The following is a 21,212-nucleotide window of genomic DNA, read 5'->3' on the forward strand; positions in this document are numbered from 1 at the left end:
ACCCGGGCACACTCATCCCCAACGCACAGACGGGGTCAATTGAACATGTTGGAGGGAAGAGTTGCGTTGTGTTTTGCATCGCTGTGAGGTCCATTAAACTCTGGCCCTGGTACGCAGGGGCAAAGAAGACCCCCTAGCTACCCGTTTCACTCGCCCCTCGCTTGCCCGCACCATCAGGTGACGCAAAGTTCTAAAAGGGCGGGCGCGGTTTCCATGACAACAATGGAATTAAACAAGAACGAATAACAAAAAAACACACATACGCTCAAACAATTCGAAGGCACTCACACAGGCGTATCAGTTAGTGGAAACTCTAAAGAAAAACTAGCAAGATGCGTTTGGGTGGGTTTGTGTGTGTGTATTTGTGTGTGGCATTCCCCCCCAAACAGGGGGAACAGGTGAAATTGGGCATTGGCCAAAAACGCAGTCACTTTGGAAGCGCTCCCCGGTACGGTACTGCGGTGCAGTGGGTCTTCGACTAGACTCCACACCTCTGTGAAATTGAGCGTGAACTCCACGGTGTCGTCGGATCAGTGTGTTTACGATGGAATGATACACGAATTTTGGATGTATTTCAGACGAATAACCACTTGTGTGTAGTTCGCGTACAGCGTTTCCAATCACGTAAGATTATTTAACTTGCAAGTGTTCAAACAGTGCACAAACTGTGTTTACGTTCATTAGAAAGCTTTCGGGGGAAAAAATGGAAGGTTACTACCGCGTTGACAGTGCGATGCCGTAAGTGACAGTGCGATGGTTTGTTTGTGTAGTTGTGCTGAAAAAGATGGCTACTCGGTTCGGTTTTGAAGGGCTATAAAAGTGAGCGAAAAGGTGACCTTTTAATTAGATTCTTGCTGTTCCGTACAGTGACACCAGTGGTGCTGATCGTGCGTGGCGTTCAAACAGCATTCAATCTTTTGAAGTAAGCTCAAGGAAAGGGATACACAAGTGTAAACAAAAGTCCGCCAAAGACTTGTCGGTGTACGGAACTCGATCCTGATACGGAAAAGAGCAAATTGAGCAAAACAAAAAAAACAACAACAACAACCTTCAACTCTGTTTGATTTGTTTGACGCGCGTGTGTTTATCCGGGAAGTGTGTTGTGTTTGCAAAAAGTAGCGTCTGAGTAGTTGATATTAGCAAACGTGTATCACCGGGCGGGTGATTGAGCAGAGCAAAGATTGCCAATGACGCTCGGCGTTAGTCAATGCCGTCGATGCGAAAACGGCAGCGATTAGCTGTCCGAAGGTGTGCATATACGCGAAAACGCCACGCGCCCGGATCAAACGCGCAGTAAAGCGGCATCGTTCCGTGCCTTTTGCTCGTGCCGCGGCCGAATGCTGCTCAGCGGATTGATGAGGAAAGCAAACAGAAATAATGAAGTGCAATTTTCGTTACCTGGCGCGGGTGCTGCTCGCTGGCGGTTGGTTGCTTCAGCTGCTGCTGTGTCTGGTGGCACTCCCGGCCCAAGGATATAGCAGTGATCCGCATCTGTTCGAGAATAGAGGTAATTTTTCCCAGTTCCGCTTGGCTTTCTCTGCTTGGCTGCAATTCGGCTGCAAGTACAGCTTCCGGAAGAAGCAATCCCTCGGAAGTGGGGTACTGTACTCCTTTTTTGCTGTTTTATCGCCGACGCGTCGCGTTCGTTCCGCGCGATGTGGGAAGTAGTGCTCCCGATCCGACACCCAACGGGTTGAAGGATTGAAAAAGGGAATGCAATTTTACGGTCACTTCCTTCCGAGAAATGGTAATGTTTGCCGGTGTGGTGGTGTGTGCCCTTTTTGGCGTTCTTCAACCCACGACCGTTTGCTGATGCTTGATCGGAGCGCATCCCGCTGCTCGGTTTCGGTTCCATTAACCCCGGACTGCCCCCCCGGTTACAATCGGGGAGATGCTTCAAGGCGGGAGAAGGGTTCTATTTTTCCTTTTCTCAGCATCGGTTTCAATCTCCCACACTGAAAACAAAATAATAAAAAAAACACAACAACACGAGCGACTGATTGATTGACAAAGATAATTGAAATGCTTGGACGAACCCGGGGACGAACTCGTCCGTCCGTAAATCAGGGTGCATTATTGGGGTCGGAGCTCCTGGAAGCTATTGGAAGCAACCCGGGACCTCGTAAGCAAACGCCAACGTGACTAACGACCTCAAGAGGGGCGAGCGGGACCGTTTCGTTTTTGTTGCCGTTGGTGCTCGTGTGCATCGCGGGAAATGGTGTGCCATTTCTTGTAGCATCTTTTTGCAAATAAACGGATGACAGTGCGGATGACACTGGATGCAGCAGTCCGGCGTGCTGTTCGGGGGGAAAACCCGGATGCTACAGTAAGAATGAAAGAAGCTAGCGCTCGTCCTGCGTTCGTACAGGGCACCCTGCGCCAAAGCAAAACAACTTAATTACGCTTGCAAAACAACAACTTAATTGAATTAAGCGTTGTCCGAGACGGTGCAGAGGCCCAGTTGCACCGTCACGGAGTGGCCAGTGTAGTGGCAGCTGCTACACCGCTGCAGCTTGTGCAAATCATCGGACTGCCGCTGCCTGGCTGCAACGACCGGGCAGCAGCAGCTGCACCCGGCGACCGACACCGTTGCATGAGGGCTTGGGGGAAAAATGAGTTCGCTCCGTTTTCTTCTATTAACGAATGGCGAGAGCATTTTTGAAGGTACGCTTTTGTTCGCTTGCAGTTCTTTATTTTTTTTTTGGTTTGCCATGCCTAGATCACGCAGAGATGGGATGGATCTGCGACAAAGGTTCTTTGTGCCGTGCGGACACCTTCGCTGAAGTAACGGAGCGCAATGGGGATGTGGTGGTGCATGATGATAGCGCTGGCAGAGGAAAATGGAGCGTAATATTTTCGGAATGTGCTGCACTGTTTAGGACTAATTGTGTACATGGTTAGTAGTTGGGGTTCGTGGGAAAGAGCATTTTTCCGTTGAATGATTGCTGTTGTGTGCGACATTTGGATCCATCTTGATAAATTGGATGTTTTCCGTTTGGATTATTAGAAATCCAAGGATTCATATTTTGCTTCAATCAAGTCAAAGATATTGCGCTTTATTAACATAGAAAATGTCCACGTTTGTCTGATATTGTTTGAATTAATGGAAATTTTAGTTTTTTGTTATTGCAAAACGTCTGTATGCTGAACAAGCTGCGTGGTATAATTAGAAGTTTGAATTAGAAAGTAAATAGTTTTGATGTCTTATCATGTCTTGGTACACAAGCTTCATAAGGTGTGTTGGGCTTCTAAGACATTGCTTCATAAGATACATAAGTTATTTTAAGCTTGTAAGATATAACCACGGTTTTGAGTGTAACAGATCCTTATTATATAGATTTTTTAATGTATAGTTTGGAGATGTTGAATTAGAATATTTATTAGAGAATTTACCTCACTGTTCATCACCCTGTACCGTGTTCCTTATTCTTTCTGTTGCGTTGGCTGTGTTTTTGTGTGGAGTTTCAAAAACTGAACGTTCAAATTCTAGGATTACGTTTAGGCAATTATAAATTAACTGATAATGCTGTAAAATGTTCTACTCAGCTGATATGATTCTCCCATTGATGACTCCCCAGATGCTAGAAGTGTAGCATGGATAGTTGTTAATGGATGATGTTTTAATACAAACATTGTTTCAGATATAGAGTTAAGCTGCGATTTCACAGTACCAATCCAATTTTCTTCAAAAGACAATGTTTCGAAAGTATTGCTGAGAAATGCAGTCATCAACCTCATGAAGGCTAATAGTAGAATAAGTTCTGTCATCCTGTTGGTCTTAGATTTTCACCCATCCTTTGATAGCAACATTTAAAAACGCTGGATCAACATTCGGAAAGAAACTCGACCTCCATGATCGATGATAATAATATTATTTTGTTACAACTTGACCCAAAAAAAACGACCACCATTTGTCTGTTTCTGTGAAAGTTTCATCAGCCCGAAACTACTCATCGAATTTAATAATAGTCCCGTTGCGTTATACCTACCTGAATGAGCTCGCAAACCTCCACCCCTTCCCGAGGCGTAACAGATTGTCACAACTTTTCATACAGCCCATTCCCCAGCCCAAAAGAAGCATTAGTCATTCGGTTTGTTGCTTAAGAAACTTCCCTCCTCAGGATGGGTCCAACCCTCTGCCGCTGTTAAAAAGCTACTCCATGAATCTAGAACCGGCCAGAAACTGACAGCGACACGGCCCAGCACGCACGGCACATACAGAAGCTACAAAACATGGGGCAGGCTCGTAGACTGTGGAAGAAGCAGGGGTGGGGGGTGTCTATTTTGTTTTCCCTGCCTAGCTACCAAATTACCCTGCACAATACGGGACAGATGGAGGTGGAGGTGGAATCAATGGGCAAAACTTCGATTCGAAATATCAAAGAATCGAAGAACCTTTCCCACCCTCCGTATCCTCCCACGGGAACCATTAGAGATCTACCGGGTTGTTTTTGTTGTTGTTGTTGTTGCTCTCTGGCTCTTCGCGCCAAACCGGCAAAGGTGGATGAGCCGTATAAAAATGAGTTTTGTTACAACGCACCATAAATAAGCGACATAAAGCGTGTGCACCAGGAGGGCTGGTTGGGAATAAAAATCGGGTTGTTTGGGGCTCGGAAATTTGCCTAGCTCCAGAGAATGGGTAAGAAATATGTTTTTTTCCGAATTTTCCTATAGCCCAACGACGATCCCATGGAAAATAAAACAAATAAGGAGCTAGATCAAGTTCATGGATCCAGCTTGCCTGACGGGAAAGGGAGACGGGCTGGAATGTAGGCAGTGACACAAACAAAACCCAACAGGATTGCAAATGAATCAATGGTAGGGAAAATAGATTTTAGGACCCGTTCGTCGTCTTCCGCCGAGCTGGCTGAACCGATTGTATCCCCACGAACTTCGGTCGACCGACGAGGAGATGCAGAGACGCAGGGCGGAGTGGAAAAAACACACCCGCGCCGGTAATGGATTGCGTTCGTGCGCAAATGGCGACACATTTCCAGGGCACGGGTAATCGATACCGAACTCTGCCTGTACGCCTCCCATCAACGTTGCAAAAGGTGAAAAAGGTCGCGAATGTTTCCCACCGTGCCTGGCATCAGCAGTTGAGCGGACAGAGAGGGAGAGAACTCCCGGGGGAGTTGCTAGGGGATTGCTCTTCTTAAATCAAAAGTTTCCTTCTGGTGGAATCGAATTCGGCGGTGCTGTTGGGTTTCGGTTCCGGTACGATGCCCACGGTGGCCCACCGGCCGTGTTTTCCCAAGCCGAAATAATGCGTCTACCGTACTCGGCGGGCTCATCCCTCTAATTTCATTTCAGCATAGTCGAGGTCGGGTGATATATTGAATATATGCAAATATGGCATCCCGCTCGACGGTGGTTCCATCGTGCCGGCACAAAGTGCGGCTCATGAGTGGCCTAGCCTCGCTGAGCAGTAGCGCTCTGTTCACTAGCCTTGATTACTCGCGTCGGTCGTAGCGCCGGAGCGGCGGACGGTTACGATTAATCCACCGACCCGGTTTGGAGCGCGTGCAAATGGTGCCCGGCTGGTAACCGTAACTGGCCACGACCATGGGGTTTACGGTGGCCCGGTGATGTGCTTCCGGGGCCGGCCGACTGGAACGAATGGAATTGGTCGCTTGGTCACCACAGCAGCATCAGCAGCATAGGCACGGGGTTGTAGCTGTTGGTGGTGGTGTATAGATGCTGTGCGACATTTGCGGTGATCTATTTGCACCATTTCGCGTGGCAAATGCGAACGACGGACGCGCCGAATGCCGAGTGCTGCTGCCGAGTGCGACGAGCGTGAATGGATGGTTCGGAGTTTGAAAATGAGCGTTATAGATGCTGGCATGCTTAACTGCCAATGATTGGAAATTAATCGTTTGCCTCGTTGATGTAGCAGAATTATTGTTGCGGGAGGGGTTTTGGCCGGGTTTGGCCGCTTGCTACTCCTGCTGCTGCAGGGTGGAATTCAATTATTTGACCAAACGCAGGGCTCGAATAGGACAAACACACACACACTGGGTGTATTGGTGTACGGGTTCGTTTTTGCCGTGAGCGCATTGTTGTTGAAGGTCGCAATTGTGATTGCGAAAGATAAGCCTCTGCCTCTCTACCAGCTCGGTTGGCTGTTGGAGGGTTATTGAATGCAAAACATCTAAATTTAATGTTTTCATAATTTAGCAGCTGTGCCATTTCGTTTCTGCTGCTGCACATTATTTGAATAGCTTTGCTGGAATACTTCTTTTCATAGTGAGTATGTTTATATTGGCTGTGAGTTCTTATTTTCTAAAAAAACGTTTTATTGTATATGAGAAAATTATCCATTTTGGCTGTTGAACATTACAGTCTTTTAGGAGAATCCATTTTAGTTGAATAAAGAATGAGCGGCTAACAGATTTTAGTAAAGATTGATGAGTTTCAAATGATGATCTTTTTGTCCATTAAAATTCATTTAGTACTTGGAATTAAATTGAATTTTAACGATTTTTATTTCTAATAATTTGGTGTATGTTTGGGCGTATAATAAGCATTGAAATATTTGAGAGCAGCTAACTTAGGCTCGCTCATTACTGGAGTATCGAATTGGTTTACTTTGAACAATTATGTTATTGATAATCATTTGTTTAGTTCTGTGACTTTGAAAACCCGATTTGAAAAACATTTTGATCATTAAATTCGGTAAAGATTTGTTTTAGTTGTTTTTTTTTTTACTGTGTTTGAAGTTTTTAATAGATGTAAAAAAGAAAATCATCACCAAACTCTTTCATTTCGATGAACTTCGTGCAATGTTTTGAAATCTTTGAATTTTAACTTATTGCAACATTAACTTAACTGAATGATGATATAGGATGCTTTACTACAAAGTACAGATTTTCAAAATATCTATCTAGCTTAATACTGTTCTATTTGCTTGTGTAACACTTCTGCTGAAACCATGTCTTTTAGATTATAATAGAGGTTAGAACCTCAGAAGATCATCGACGTAAAAGAAGACAAAGTGCAAAAAGCCGACAAAAATATTTGGTGTAAAAACATATCTTGAGGATTAAAAGCTGATTGATAAGATTTACAAATATTTTTGAAGAACAATAGACATTTCGCAAAAAAAAGAAAAGGGGGCTGACAATGACAAAGACATCAATTTCAACAAAACAAAAAAGTCTCTATATCAAACTGAAAACACAAATTCAAATTTTCACTCAACAGCACAGCCAGCAGAGCGGCTCAACAGTTGTCCCCGAGAACACTTCAAAACGCTAATCATTTTGTGCAGCAAAGCATAGACACGCATAGGCATATACACCCATGCACACAAATATACACTCAGATTTAGCAAATTTCCCTCTCGAAAGCATGAAGCACCGGCGGGAATAAAGTAATAATTTTCCGCACATAAAAAGCTCATCGGTCTTGGAGTTCCGACAACGGATCCGGAGAGGGACGGAACTGGAGAGAAAATCGCTTCCGACACAATCGCATTTAGTATGTTTGTGTCTGTGCGTGTGTGTGTGAGTGTTTCGGTTTGGGGGGAATCTGTTTGGGGTAGGTACCATCGCCACGGTGGAGTCACGAGAAATAAATTAACAGCAAATCTATTTTCCACCGAAAAATGGTGAACCAGGGAGAACGGACACAGTGCGCAGTACGGTGCTGCTGGACGCAGTTCACGGTTGATGTCGCACCGGGGTTAACATTAGTGTTTTCCAACGCGGGCGTGTGTCTGTGAGGATGGAGGGTGCGTATCTCTCCCGTGCGATCTCTCCCGAAGCATCATTTGTATGCAAGGGAGGGCATGCCGAGTGGGGAGGGCGACCGAGTGGCATTATTATGATACGGGAATTGAATTGTGGCTTGGACGATGGAGCTTGGTCGTCGATGTCACTGATGCTGTTTTGTTGATGGTGGGCTGACTGCGGCACAAACAGCAGCAGCAGCAGCAGCATCAGATGATGATGATGATGATGATCGCTCTCTGGAGGCTCGGGACTCCCCTGTCGGTGACGTTCCGATGGATGGTTGTCGGTCCCATTACTGCTAACGGCTAATGATGCTCATGTGACTTTTTAGTGGTCTGATTTTTAGCAGCAGATTTTGCTGTTGTTCTATTCTGCGCGGCATTCGTCCCATCTAACTGTCCCTGGTGGGACGCTCTCCAGCGGTTTGGGACGTTGAAACAGTGGAGGAGATGTATAACAATAATCGAACAATGTGTCCCCCCACCGGAAGGTCTGTACCGAAATGCGCTTTCATTTGCAAAAAGCGTTTTTTGTTTCTTGTTTGCACGAAGCTTTATATCGGTGTGTTTTTGTGCCTGTTTTGCATTTTTTGGACATCACTTACCTAACGTGTCAGTGCAATGGGTAGAATGTGGTTTGCACTAGAATCGGTTCCGATGGCTGGCTTTTTTGTTTTTTCGTTGCCCGCAGCAGATAGGAAATGGCGTCAACTGTTTGATGGCTCGTTCGGTCACTTTATAGCAGGGGCTTTTATTGAAACTAACAAGCCAACATGCGGTGAAGCTAAATAATGTGATGGACTGTAGGCAGTCGTTTGAGGAGGGCTGGAATTTGGCTGTTTGGAGCTGTTTCGGCGAGCGCTAGCTTATTGCGATGGGAGGGTAATTGTTTTTAGCTATTTTTGTTTCATATTTTGCACGATTTGTTGAAAACTGTACTTGTTTTGTTACCTTATATGTCATTTTTATCAACTTCATTCAAAGTACTAAAAAAACTCTTGTTCAGCGTGTTTTGAAGCTTAACAAAGGCATATTCTAATTTCAATGCGTTGAACAAATCATCAGAAATTGTGATGTAAGAGTAAATGACATGTGCTTAATTGAATATTGTAAAATAAACATAGCATTGATTGTCTTATCTCATCGTTATTAAACAAATCCGTGTTGATTGTTTATTGCAAATAGTTGTTTGTTGACATAAAATGGGGTCTGTTGCTTGACACGCAAATGGTGGATGAACTTTTTTGTAAATATTTTTGAATGGAAGAAATATTAAAAGTTTTCACTGGCAACAGGACCCGATTAAGCAGTACGCAAACTAAGCAACCGCGTGGTGCCCCAAAGTCTAAAGGGGTCCCGAGAAGAAGAACCCACCCATTGTTCACCAGTAAATTTCCTTCTCAATACTTCTCTGGTTTAGAATTTCAGAAAGGCGTACATTTGTGTGAGCACTTGGGGCCTCCACTCGTGTTAATCCGCAACTGACTGGCACTGGCAATCCAAGTTTGGCAAAAGAATGGCGTCTTTGTCTAGTCGACTGATGGCATGGATGCGCGCAATATCCATTGTAATCGGTCAAAATTGTAGCACATAAGCCTGTATTTGTCACAGATCAAGATCGCTTTCAAATTGTTGGAACATTGCTTCATGATACTATTTTCGACATTTATCGTGCGATGTTGATGATGCGCTCATACCGTCTACACATAGGTTTAAACAATTTATTGCTTCGATGTATGCTTCGATTGCAACTGTAAGTGCAGCAAACGTGAATGAACCTATCTGGATTCAATAAATTTTCTTTTAAATGGATCATTTAATGCAATAGCTAAGAGTTACATAATAAGGAAAGGAAATGAAATTTATGGATATTTAGAGCTTACTCATAGTTTACGACCGGACTGACTTCTACACGACCGTCTTAATGTCAAGCCCTTCAGCGCGAAGTTTAACATTTATGTGTGATAAAATATAGTATTACAAGGGAAGGAATGAAGCAACAGGTTGGTCAACTGAAATAAGGCTCTCTTATGCTTAGGTACATGATTTTAGATTGTGCAAAAGGTCATATTTTTCTGAACGCTATACCAGCGTTAATGAAGTCACGCTGCACCAATATGCAGCACGGTACAACAAAATCACAACTGTACCAGTCAGCCCTAATCCCCTTCTTCTCCCTCCCATTTAGTGCAATCCTCACTTTTAGCGCGCCATGTCAGACTGCTACCGTGTGGCGGAGAACTCATGCACACGGATCAAAATACACTTGAGCGATTATTATGAACCATTATAAAGCGATCTGCCCCGTAGTGTAGCACGTGGTCCGGCACGGAGCGGCCACGAGTGTTCGCCACAGTCTGGCGCGCCGCGTGTCATGGAAACGTCTGACCAGCTGTTGCAAAGTCACCGCCCCCCACCCCCCCCGAGCAACAGCCGACGTGAATGGATTTTGGGAAGGTGGCATTTTAGTCACTTCCTGTGTGTGTTTGTGTGTTTCTCCCGGCACTGCAGTGCATGTTTGAAGCGGTTTGGTGCGGCACACAGCATCGGTTTTGGCGAAGAGGTGAAGGGCCGGCCCGCGACCGTTCCGGAGTCTATTGACAAATTTCGATTCAACGAGCGTTGATCTAATTTTGATGAGCGGGCCCCCGGCAACGGATATTAATCCGCGCTCGATGCTCGCGATACACGCGCACCCGGCGACGACACCTTTTTGGCGCTGACCGCGCGGGTGGTATAGCACATCATTGGCACCATTTGGGGCACGATATGGTAGCGAAGAATGGCCAGGTTTCGATTCACTGTAAACGTGTACTTTTCACAAACACAAAACTGGCCGCGGGACGATCGCTGGCCCGGTGGCAGGTGGATGCCAGGCGGTGCCAGGGAAGTGATTGTCAGCGATACTGGTCCGAAGGCTTAAAACCAAAACCCCGTCACCAGGTGATGAGTGATGCCGATTTGATATCGATACGCGGGCGATACACTGGTGCGCTGGCGAGCCAGTGATCGATTTTCGGTGTGGCAGTTCCGCGTACTGCCAGGAACAGGAAGCTTTCCCACCGTGTGCACAGACACACAACCACACATGCTTTACGCTGCAGGAGAGCAGGGCGATGATGACGCTCCGGGATGATGGATTTTATTGGGCGACACTTAAATCACACTTACCTGCAGGGAAGGAACTGGATCTTCGGGGCAAATATTCGAGCGGTAGATTCGATTTTGGGCAATGTGCCAACTGTTCACTGCCTCCGTCTATTTGTGTGTGTACGTGTATGTGTGGAAGGAAAAAAAGTGTGACCGAAAAAAGCTCCGCCAAATCTCCGGCAAAGGTGGCAGAAGCGGCAAATAAAAAGCGCGAGCCAAACGGTGGACGCTCCCACACAATCATCGTTAAATTTATCGACACATCCGTCCCGTCGATCAATCGATCGGGAAGGTTTGGAAGCGCTTTTCTTCACCACCACCACCCGCATCCCGCACCAATGTCGGGGTGTGCTGATTCCGTTCGGTTCCTGATTCGGTACTGGGAACGCAGCAGTGTGCGGGTATTTAAAAGCGATTGAATTTTCGGCCCGGCGAAGAATTATGAGATACCGGATAGGAAATGCGAAGTTGTCGCGGCCATTCCGCCACGGCCTCGCAGTGCTCGGGCGGGCGAGCGGGCCAGTCAAACGATTGATGAAAATTGTGATGGAAGTCAATTTGGTGGCGCGTCGTGTGTGGATGCGTCATTGAAAGTGGAAGCTTTTGTGCCGTGTTCTTTGCGCCGTACGCGCGAAACACTCTCACACACAGCGCACAAATTCAATCGATCGTTCGATTTTAATCCAAGATAAGTGTTTTATTACTGAGCCTGACGGACTGGGGAAAGGGGGCGGTCCTGCGTAACGGTCGTCTACTGCTGTCTCGCGCCCAAAGCCGGTGTCTCTCCTACCAGTGCCAGTGTCCCCAAAGTCCATCATCATTTACGCATGAGTGTGTCCTGGTCGGCTGGCCGGAAAATCCATCAACTCCGCTGCGTCCGCTGCTCGTGTCCGTGGCGGCTGTGGAGGTTGGTGATGATAAATTTTAAGTGTACTTTGTCAGGGATCGGCTGTTTTTTTTATCTATGCTTTCCGCCTTCGTTCGCCCTCATCCTTCATTCTGGGCCACGGGTAAGCCTTCTCGGCATACAGTTTAATGCCGTTCCGTTAGCAGCAGCGGCACCAGCAAAGATTGATATTTCGACAGAAAAGGGAATTATTAATTTAGCGGAAATAAACTAAGCGTTTTGCGGGCCATATAACCGGCCGCTGCCATTTAACGGAGCTCCATCCTTGAGCAGATCTGTCCATCCCACGTCGATCTGGTGCGTCGTTTTACCGCCCAGTCCAAATATCTACACCGGATTGGACGCAATCATGTAGAAAGGGATTGTGAAGTAGGGGGCGGGAGCGGTCTATGCGTGAGTGTGAGTGAGTGTGTGTAAAATAAATATAATGCCAATAGAATTTTCATCGGTCGATTGGTGATGAGGATCGCTGAAGAGAGAGAGAGGGAGAGAGAGATAGAGTGACAGAACAGGCAGGGGCAAGAATAAAACATAATCGGATATTGAATCCGTGGCGAAGACATTAAGCGGAAACAGTCCCGGAGAACCCCGGGGAACTTCTAAATGGAAGTGGGGAATAAGGATTCCGCTTGCGTAGGAATAAAGTGTTCGATGGGATGGCAGGATGGGATACACACACACACATACCCCTTGCCCTATCGTGCCTGATTGTACGATATTTGTGATCCGCTTCCCAGTGCCTAAATGCGTTGCTCATGATGATTGATTGCCCCCGGAAGGGATGACCGCATTTATGCTTTCGGAACCACGGCTACGATTTGTATCGAACGCTTGTTACTGTCAGAGATGTTTGTTGCTGCTCTCCCCGTCCAGAGTGCTAATGTGCGTCGTTGGTTCTGCGTTCTGGAGGTTCTAAAATATCGCTTTCGGGTTTGTGGGTTGTGTTTTCACAGAAGATGCTTGCACGGTACCTACGGATCGATGTAGCGTTAACGAAGAGCAAATTATTGTTGGGATTGTGGTCGTAGAACAAAGTTTAACTATGTTCCTATGGATATGGCATGGGGAAGTAGCAATCAATTTCTAGACAACTGTTACATCGTAGAAGGTATTCAAATTTTGAGTGAATGGACATCGTTTGGGCGATATGTTGGTGTATTTTGTTTGGAAAATGTTCTTAATGGTATTCCTGGACAATTGGGAAGCATTTGAATCCTTTCGATAATTTGATAACGTTATTCTAAAAATCACATCTGGAGAAGCCTCTGTGCGTGGCAATAGAGAGGAGGATCTTTGATTATATGGTATTGAAAACTTTTGCCATCATCTTCCTTAGGTGGCATCCGAAGTTGATCGTACATCTTCTAAGAATACTGTTATTACTGAACAAGATGTTGACATTGCAATGGCATTGGAAAAGAAGTCCTTCATTTCTTGAAATCTTCAAGTCAACACGGGAATTGCAGTCTAACTGTATGTTAAACATATTTATGTATGCCTTGCAATGTAAACTCATAAAAGTTGATTAAAAAAGAGTGAAAATAAATTATTTTACATGCTATTTTTTTTTTTTGGAAGAATTGGCACATTCCAAACTTTGGAGCTAGCTTCGGTCCGTTGACGGTCTGCCTTAGTTTTGTGATCCCTACTAAAATATAAAGAACATGCTTAAATATGTCTCGAAATATTTTCGAGGCGTAAAGTCTGAGCCTTTATTTGCATAGATGGATGACCTCATTACTAAGCATGTAATAAGACACTTAATGCTTTGGTAATTCCAATTGATTACGTCTTAAGTACCATTTATCAGGATGAATCTATTTGTTGTTTGTGAACATGACAGATTAATGAAACTCTAACATTTTTCCATTACATTTTCCATTAAACGAGTTTGTACGGCCAATACAATTGAATTTGCCTTCACAAGCATTGGAAAATAATACCAAGCGATGGATAACATATATCCTAGTCAAAATCATAGCATCCGATAATTCATGCTGGTATGCTTAGTTTAACTACATTCATAAGTTGTATTGAAATGGAAGAACAAACTTTTGATGCTTTCCCATTACAATTCACTAATGGAATAATGCACTACAAATGATTATATGAATTACCAATACGATGCGTTGTAGAACGTAATGAGAAACAAGTATTAGATGATCAGACGTTTCGATAACTTACCACCGATTGCTTGTATCTAAATTGTTGATCGATTTGTGTGTGTGTGTGTGTGTATCTATGCTGTTGCTGATGCTCATTCAGCCGTAACTATGACTCGTTTAATCAAGATAGAGGCAAAATTATGAAGCATCTTCTACACCCCCTCCCTCCCCCCCCCTCTTCTGGTACGTGTGGGTACAACATATGAACAACTGTGCCGAGAACGGAACTAGCGATGAGTCAATGTTACCGAAGTAACCGACCCCGGTTTGTTTCGTTCGACTGTCGATGGTGCCTTCCCCTCTTGGTTGCCCCATGGTGCAGGCCTCCAATCAGGTTATGTTTGTTGAATCGATAACCGTGTACAGGCGGAAGTAAATTGATACCAGGCCCATACACAGTGGACCTGGTGCGCTGTCTGCGTGCTTACTTACCATCGACTTCACGACGGTTAGTTGCCTGCAATGGGTAAGGAATGGACTGGAGTGGTAAGAGATGGAGAGGGAACGGTCCGCGAAAACCAAAGCAATTCCTCATAGCTTGCGCGTACGGCAAACTTTTAGGTTTCCACGCCCACTTTAGGTCGGTCCCGCTCCGTCGGTTGGGTGCGTTCAATTTCCGGTGAAAGTCCTCGGGACGGTTGAAGCAGCACCAACCGGCAGCAGCAGCTGGCATCCGGATATGGATCAGGGCAAATCTCCCATTCCCCCACTTTGCACGACCGCGAGAAATCCACGAACCTTTTGGTGGAGTTTTTCGCGCTGCTTCAGCAAAAAGTAGGAAACGCGTGGGGAGAACACGCAAGAGGAGGCATTTTTGACTGCGCGAACTAAGCGGAAAACTTTCCCATAAACTCCCCCACCACGCTGTGCGTACGCGGGCAGGACTTGCGGTTCTTCTCTGAACGGCTGGTTGGGGGACTTTGTTTTGTGTATTATTTGCTGCTGTTGTAAGCAATATGTTTAGCGCGAACCTCGGCCCGGTTAGTCCGGGACAAGATGCTCTAGTTTATCGGATTGCGGATGGTTTGCTTGATGAGGCCTCAAGGCAGTGGACGGTGCAGCGACGGGTTCGGGCCAAACACTCTTCAACCTCCAAACTGTCTAAGGCTACGCACAATCGCATAAATCTTGTTTTTTTCCCCGAGACGCTGGGACCTCGGTGTGTATGGTTGTTGTTCATGTCTTTATGCATTAATATTATTTTGATTCGATTTCCAATTGCTCGGGAGCAATAAATCATGCAAGGGTGTTTTTTTCCTCCCACCGCCCACCATTGAAGTATGCTCACGAGAGCGATTTGATGTGATTTCCTTTTTTGGGGGGTTTTCTCCCGGGACGACGGATTGCAAGTAAACAGGATGTAAATGGGTATTTTATGAGTTTGTTTTGTTCGTAGTTCGGCACTAGAAACAGCAAAAAAAAAGGTTTGTTTTGCAACCCAGAATGACGAATCAATTGTACAACAATGGAGTGAAGAATTTGCCTTAACTTTAACCACTAATCACCGTTTGACGGATGCTTCCACCGTTCTCCACCAGATGGCTACATCATCGGGAACTATCTGCAGGCCACCGATCAGGACATTCGCGACTTCTTCTGGACTGGGTCCGGTGATGGGCCGAGCTCGGTGCTCAGCCCGTTCGAGCGGTTCCCAATCAGTGAGGACGCAATCATCAAGACGGCCACGGTTGTGGCGACCGTCTACATCGATCGCAACGATGGCCAGGGCGGGTACGACGATCTGTGCATCTTTGACTGTCCGCCGGGAGGCGATCGGGGCGACGGCATTGACCACCTGCCGAGCGACGGGGACGAAGTGGACGTCTACGGCCATACCGTCGACAACGTAACGCCCACGGACCGACGCTTCTGGCTGATGACCGTCATCGGGGGCCTGTACGGTCGGCCCGACTATCCGGCACTCGAGAGCAAACTGGCCAAGCTGTATCGCGTTGCATTCGCCAGGTAAGGAAACCAGCCGGGGAAGATTGGCCCCCTTTGCTCGTGTATTGAGTAGCTTCTGTTTTCCTTCCTTCTACTTACTTTCGAGCAGGCAACAGGCATTACATCTCGGTATTAACGGAAGCACCAACAACAACCAGCAGCAGCAGCAGCAGCATTATCAGAAAAACAATACACTCGAGCAGCAATCGATGGCCGGGGAAGACGGTGAGCTGCTGCTGCTGGGCCACCGTACCAAGCGTGCCGTATCGCCCGAGCGGGACGGAATCCACCGAGGCTTAGCAGCAGCGCAACAACAAAAGGCTGCTGCTGCTGCTGCTGGGCCAAAACCGGAGCCACCTTCCGCCGGGCGGATGCTGCTGAATGGAAACGTCATTGCGTACGAACGTGGTGCAGGGCGGCACAGGCGACGGAACCGGCAGCGCAAAACCGTACACAAAAGAGATACGGTCCGGATGGTGCGGCTGGAGGAACAGCCCCGAGGCAGCGAGGTGCTGCCCGTACCGCCCGTAGTGGAAATCATCGGTGGAAACGATCCGACCGGCCCGATGGAGCCGGATCAGGCGGAAAAGGAGCCGGGCAGTGGCAGCGCAGCCGGTGACAGCAATGGCGGTGAAGAGTCCGAAGAACAGTTACGGTATGTTACGGGTTTAAGAGCGCGCGATCCAATCATCCCTGTGCTCCCAGTCCTGCCGAGTTTCTAGTTTCCCGGTTCTATTGTTTGCCATATGTCCTGCTTTCTTTTGTGTGTTCGGGGGCTGCTTTTTTTTGTTTGCTCTCTCTCCCTGCTTTGCGTGTGTTTGTGCGCTGCACGAGCTGTTCCATGTTCCAATTGCACTTCGCTTATCCTCGAGTGGGTATGATGGTGGCCCTGCTGCTGCTGGGTACACTTGATGTCGAAAAATTCAAAACAAGCCTCCCGGTCCGTTCACAAATACGGGAAAAGAGCGAGAGAGAGAGAGAGAAAGAGAGAGAGAGAGAGAGAGAGAGAGAGAGAGAGAGAGAGAGAGAGAGGGAGCAAGAGGAAAATCGAGTAGAAAACAAAGCTTCAAAAACGAATCCACCTAACCTAAAGCTGAAGAGCGTGCGCGCGGTTGGCGCATCCCACTGCTGCGAAGCGATTTGCGCTCGATATTTGAACAAATGGCTTCCGTGTTCTTTCATGTGTACCATGTAGCATTATGTTTCTGTACATATGTGTGTTTGTGTGTCTGTATGTATGTTTGGGTAATCGTTCCAGTACGCTGGCCGGTGGTGCTGCTGCCGATGGTGGTGGAGAAGGACCACCGCCCGACCGGACGATGGTTAGGCGCAATCACGACAAGGATGCATACTCGACGGGCCGGCGCAAGGTGCGGATCCTGATACACAATACCACCCACTTGCGGGAGGAGGATCGATTGTCGATGGATGACGCCGGACGGGCAAACAACAATCGCTCCAAGAGCCAACGCCGGGTGGTGGGCGCACCGGATACGACGAAGTAAGTGCGTGCCTCTTGCGGTGACCGTTTCGGGTGGGGAGGGAAGCAGTGAGTGGGGGCCAGTCACTAATAGGGGCTGCGGGATGAGCCAACCTATTTGCGAATCGGGCGGAGAGTCGGGTGAAACCGAAAAATATGCTTTTGATCCCGCTCTGGAGGGCTTTGTTTTTGTCGTCCCTGTTCCGGGGGCACTGGTGAAGTGTTTGCGCTGGTGCGTTTTGAGTCCACGAGGACATCACGAGGGATGTATTGCCGGGCTGGGGCTGGGAAGAGATGTTTAAGTACACTTACACATACCGTGTGCATTGGAGTGTAGGTTTTCGTTATGGGTAATTTGGGTAATTGTTGGGTTTTTTGTTTTTGTTGTTGTTGTTGTAAAGTTGTTGGTGCAATGGAACCAATTTCTGTTGAGAAGTTGTCTAGTGCAAACGTTTAACGCACTCAAACGAATGCTCAAAAAATACTGAGGAAAAGGGGGTTTTAGGCGTTCGGCAGTGTTCTCTGAAGATGTTCCCGAATGTTCAATGTTCCAACTACTCTCTCCCTAGTAACACACTGAACCAAACGGAAATCATCTACTCCGTGTTTGTGGGCGGCCTGCCCGTACTCGCGACGACGGCCGCCGAAGACATGAAGCTAATGTCGCAGGACGAAATGGAGCACGTGCTGGAGACGATGGTGTACCTCAAGGCAGACCGTACGTATACCCACAACCCGACACAAACTGACCTGCATTGCTACATAACCACGCACGAGTACGGGTGTTCGCAGCGCACACAAGCCTGGAACCGCAAGTACTCGTTTGTCGTGGTTTTGTGTGGTGTGCGGAACGTGTCCGCGTGTCCCTAAATACTCTTGCTAACTAATCCCACCGGTACTGGTGTACCCGTTGCAGCGTATCTGAAGGAACCGCAGGCGACACCGTTGATACCGTCGACGCAGAACGGCAGCGGTAACGTGATAGCGTTGATCGGCCAAAACCCGAGCCTGGTCGTGGTGTCGTGTGTGGCGGCCCTGCTGCTCCTAGTGCTGTGCGTGGGGCTGTTTCTGCTGGCGCGCGGCAAGCGGAAGCACATCGGTGAACTGAAGAAGTGAGTGACCGGGTGCTAGTTGTTGTTCGGTGTACTTTTTCGCTCTCAAATCCTAATGGCTACTTTTGGTTGGGCGTGTTACGTTTTTAGGCTGGAGTCAACGCAAGCGCTCGTAATGCCGGGCACGATCAGCGAGGAGCTGAATGCGCTGAAGACGGGCGAAAGTGGCAGCAGTCGCCATCCGTCACCGTACACGCGCGATCCGTCCGCCAACGTGAGCCTGATTGGGCAGAAACCTTCGCCCACGATCCACTTTCCGCTGCCACCGATGACGCGGCCCACCTCCTCGTCCTCGAGCTATTCGTCCGACTCGTCCGTGTACTATCCGAAGCGCAAGCAGAAGCACCATCATCACCATCATCATCATCACCATCATCAACAGCAGCAGCAGCTCCAGCAGCTGCAAGTGCAGCGCCACGAGCTGCTGGACGAAAAGTCCGTCAATCTGAGCAACAAGCTGCAGAAACAGTTCCACCTGCAATCGCTGCTGCCCGTGCACGGTGGGCCCGAGAACGTGTACGCCTCGGTGCAGAAGCCGAAGAAGGAGTCGAACAAGCGGCGCCGGAAGTATCTGGGCGAGAATCGGGTCGGATCGTTCGAGGGTGGCGGGACGGTGCCGGTGCCGCCACGCAGTCCACTGACGACGACCACCGCCAGCAGCGCTAGTCCGAGCGATCGGTCGGCGTACGACGATCGCGAACCGAAGCTGGTGCCGGGCGGCCCCCCGTACGGTCACACCGAAACGTTCAACACGGACGTGATACTGAAGCACTACCTGCGGCGCAAACCGCTGGTAGGGTACGGTGGCGATGGGCCGGGCCTGCCGGTCGAGGCACTGAACCGGGACAAGATCCGCGTGCTGGAGCAGTGCGGTGGCGGTGGTGGCGTGTCGGTCGATTCCGGCAGCATCGGGTCGTACCTGAGCATGGCGTCGGTGAAGAGTTTCCCCAGGTTTGTCCCAGGGCTTCCATGGAGAAAACATTCATACCGTCGTATCGGCTAACAGGGGGCGTTTGTCTGTTGCAGATGCTTTGTGCCGGAGCCGCTGAGCCGCGTGCTGGAACCTGTTACCATGACCCATCTGGACCAGTCGGATGTGTACGCGGAGGGTATGAAGTCGACCGGGCCGGACACGGCTGCCACTAGTCAGTACAACACCGACACGGAAGTTCACCTAACCCGAACGCAGAGTGATGGGGCCGATCCGGGCGTGGTGGGCCCGATCGTATGGCAGATGCACAAGAAGGAGATGGACGGTGAGTAGAGCTGCTCCTTTGCGTTTAATCCACATTTAAAGCTCAAGTATACTCTTCAGAGATCGCTAGCCCCATGCGAGACCCAGTGGTGACGCGGAATCGCTTCGAGGGCCTCCTGGAGGGTGCCATCCAGCTGTACACCGATGAACCGGAACGGGAGGAAGAGCAGAAGAACTCGATCCCGCTGCCGGGCGTTATACGCCCGGTGGAAAATCGTGGCAAATCAGCTGTCGTTGTAAGGTAGATTCGATGGCAGCAACTTCTCGCACGTTCTCACTCAACGCTTCTTTCTCATCTCGATCATTTTGCCCCGCACAGAGAAACATCCCGCTCGTCTTCGGCCACCATACGCCCGGTGACGGCCGCCCCGGTACGTAGGAACCAGCAGGGTCTGGCAGTGGAGCATCCGGTTTCGCCCACGCCGGGCACTACCCGTGGTGGAGCGTGGAGCAGTGGCACCCATTCACCGCTGGTACGGCCGATGAGTGCGGGCCCGTTTCACACCCCATCGGGACCGTCGGTCGGTGGCGCACTGGAGGTGACACGCATTACCGCACCGCAAAGTGTTCTTCAGTCGACGGAACTGTCGACGGCCCCGCTGCTGCAGAACATCATGCAGGAGCTGAAGCGTTTCCGTAACGAGCAATAATAGACGGGCCCCGGACGGGTGCCGCACCACGGAAGGTGTTCAGAGCAGCAATACCTTTACATAAGAGTATTTTTAAGTGTGTATTATGGGGTGATCCTTGCTTGAGAAAGGAGAAGGGAGTTTTTATATACGTATATTTGTACCTATACATTACACATTACACCATTACTACAACGTACTGTAAAGATTCACCGAGCTAGATCAACCAGTGAGAGAGAGAGAGAGGTTTTGATTATTTCGACGATCACTAGGGGATACGTCTCTAGCAGATGTGTCGTTGTACCAATTTCGTACCCCTCAATTTCAGTAAGCGTTAGTCAGTGTCGCAATGGCACGTAATTTTAGTCCGGATTACAAATAAAAGGAAGCCCGGCCACCCGGCAAACGGATGAATGCGTAGAATTTTAAGCAAACGTAAATCCGCATCGTGCAGCTTTGTTTGATTGTTTCGTTTTCGTGAAAGCCTATCCAACTTTAAACTCTTCCAGCGTGTTCAGTTTGAGGACGGATGTAGCAAATGCAATGGACATTGGAACAAAAAATGGGTACAGATTTGCAGCAGAAAATAAAATTTGGCCCAGCTGAAACAGAATCGAATTGAGAAAAAAAGGTTCTAATATTCAAAATATGTTGGCAAAAACATAACTCGTTAGCTCGAGTGTCCCAAAAAAGTGCGAAACTGGCGAGCTGCGCACCAACAAAAAGAAACATTCGCAAAATGCGAATTATTATCAAATCCGGAAACAACCGAGCGGTAGCTGCATTCACTTCACACTCTTTTTCCTCCTCCTTCACCTCCTACAAAAGCTTCACC

At 48.1% G+C, this 21,212-nt stretch overlaps 1 protein-coding gene across 2 annotated transcripts; it reads left to right on the forward strand.

The window, feature by feature from the left end:
• Window positions 1–405: 405 nt before the first annotated feature.
• Window positions 406–20,990, forward strand: LOC4576183 (uncharacterized). Of its 2 annotated transcripts, none has more exons than XM_061646275.1 (10): window positions 406–1,507; window positions 15,496–15,922; window positions 16,011–16,556; window positions 17,160–17,402; window positions 17,951–18,099; window positions 18,298–18,493; window positions 18,584–19,444; window positions 19,520–19,749; window positions 19,809–19,989; window positions 20,068–20,990. In XM_061646275.1, exons 1-10 carry the CDS (start codon window positions 1,378–1,380, stop codon window positions 20,396–20,398), a joined length of 3,294 nt encoding a protein of 1,097 aa, XP_061502259.1. In that variant the 5' UTR covers window positions 406–1,377; the 3' UTR covers window positions 20,399–20,990. The 2 variants fall into 2 exon arrangements, with proteins under 2 accessions (XP_061502259.1, XP_061502260.1); XM_061646276.1 differs by having other exon boundaries at window positions 19,809–19,984; window positions 20,068–20,254.
• The last annotated feature ends 222 nt before the right edge of the window (window positions 20,991–21,212 follow it).

This window comes from Anopheles gambiae, chromosome 2 (genome assembly GCF_943734735.2).
Source record: "Anopheles gambiae chromosome 2, idAnoGambNW_F1_1, whole genome shotgun sequence".
Lineage (NCBI taxonomy): Eukaryota > Metazoa > Arthropoda > Insecta > Diptera > Culicidae > Anopheles > Anopheles gambiae.

What these genes read in the sequence shown, in the direction of transcription:
- LOC4576183 (XM_061646275.1), top strand. Translation starts at nt 1,378, where the DNA reads ATGAAGTGCAATTTTCGTTACCTGGCGCGGGTGCTGCTCGCTGGCGGT. An exon ending in GAGTCCGAAGAACAGTTACG is followed by an intron (nt 16,557 to 17,159) that starts GTATGTTACGGG and finishes TAATCGTTCCAG; the next exon opens with TACGCTGGCCGGTGGTGCTG. An exon ending in AAATCAGCTGTCGTTGTAAG is followed by an intron (nt 19,990 to 20,067) that starts GTAGATTCGATG and finishes TGCCCCGCACAG; the next exon opens with AGAAACATCCCGCTCGTCTT.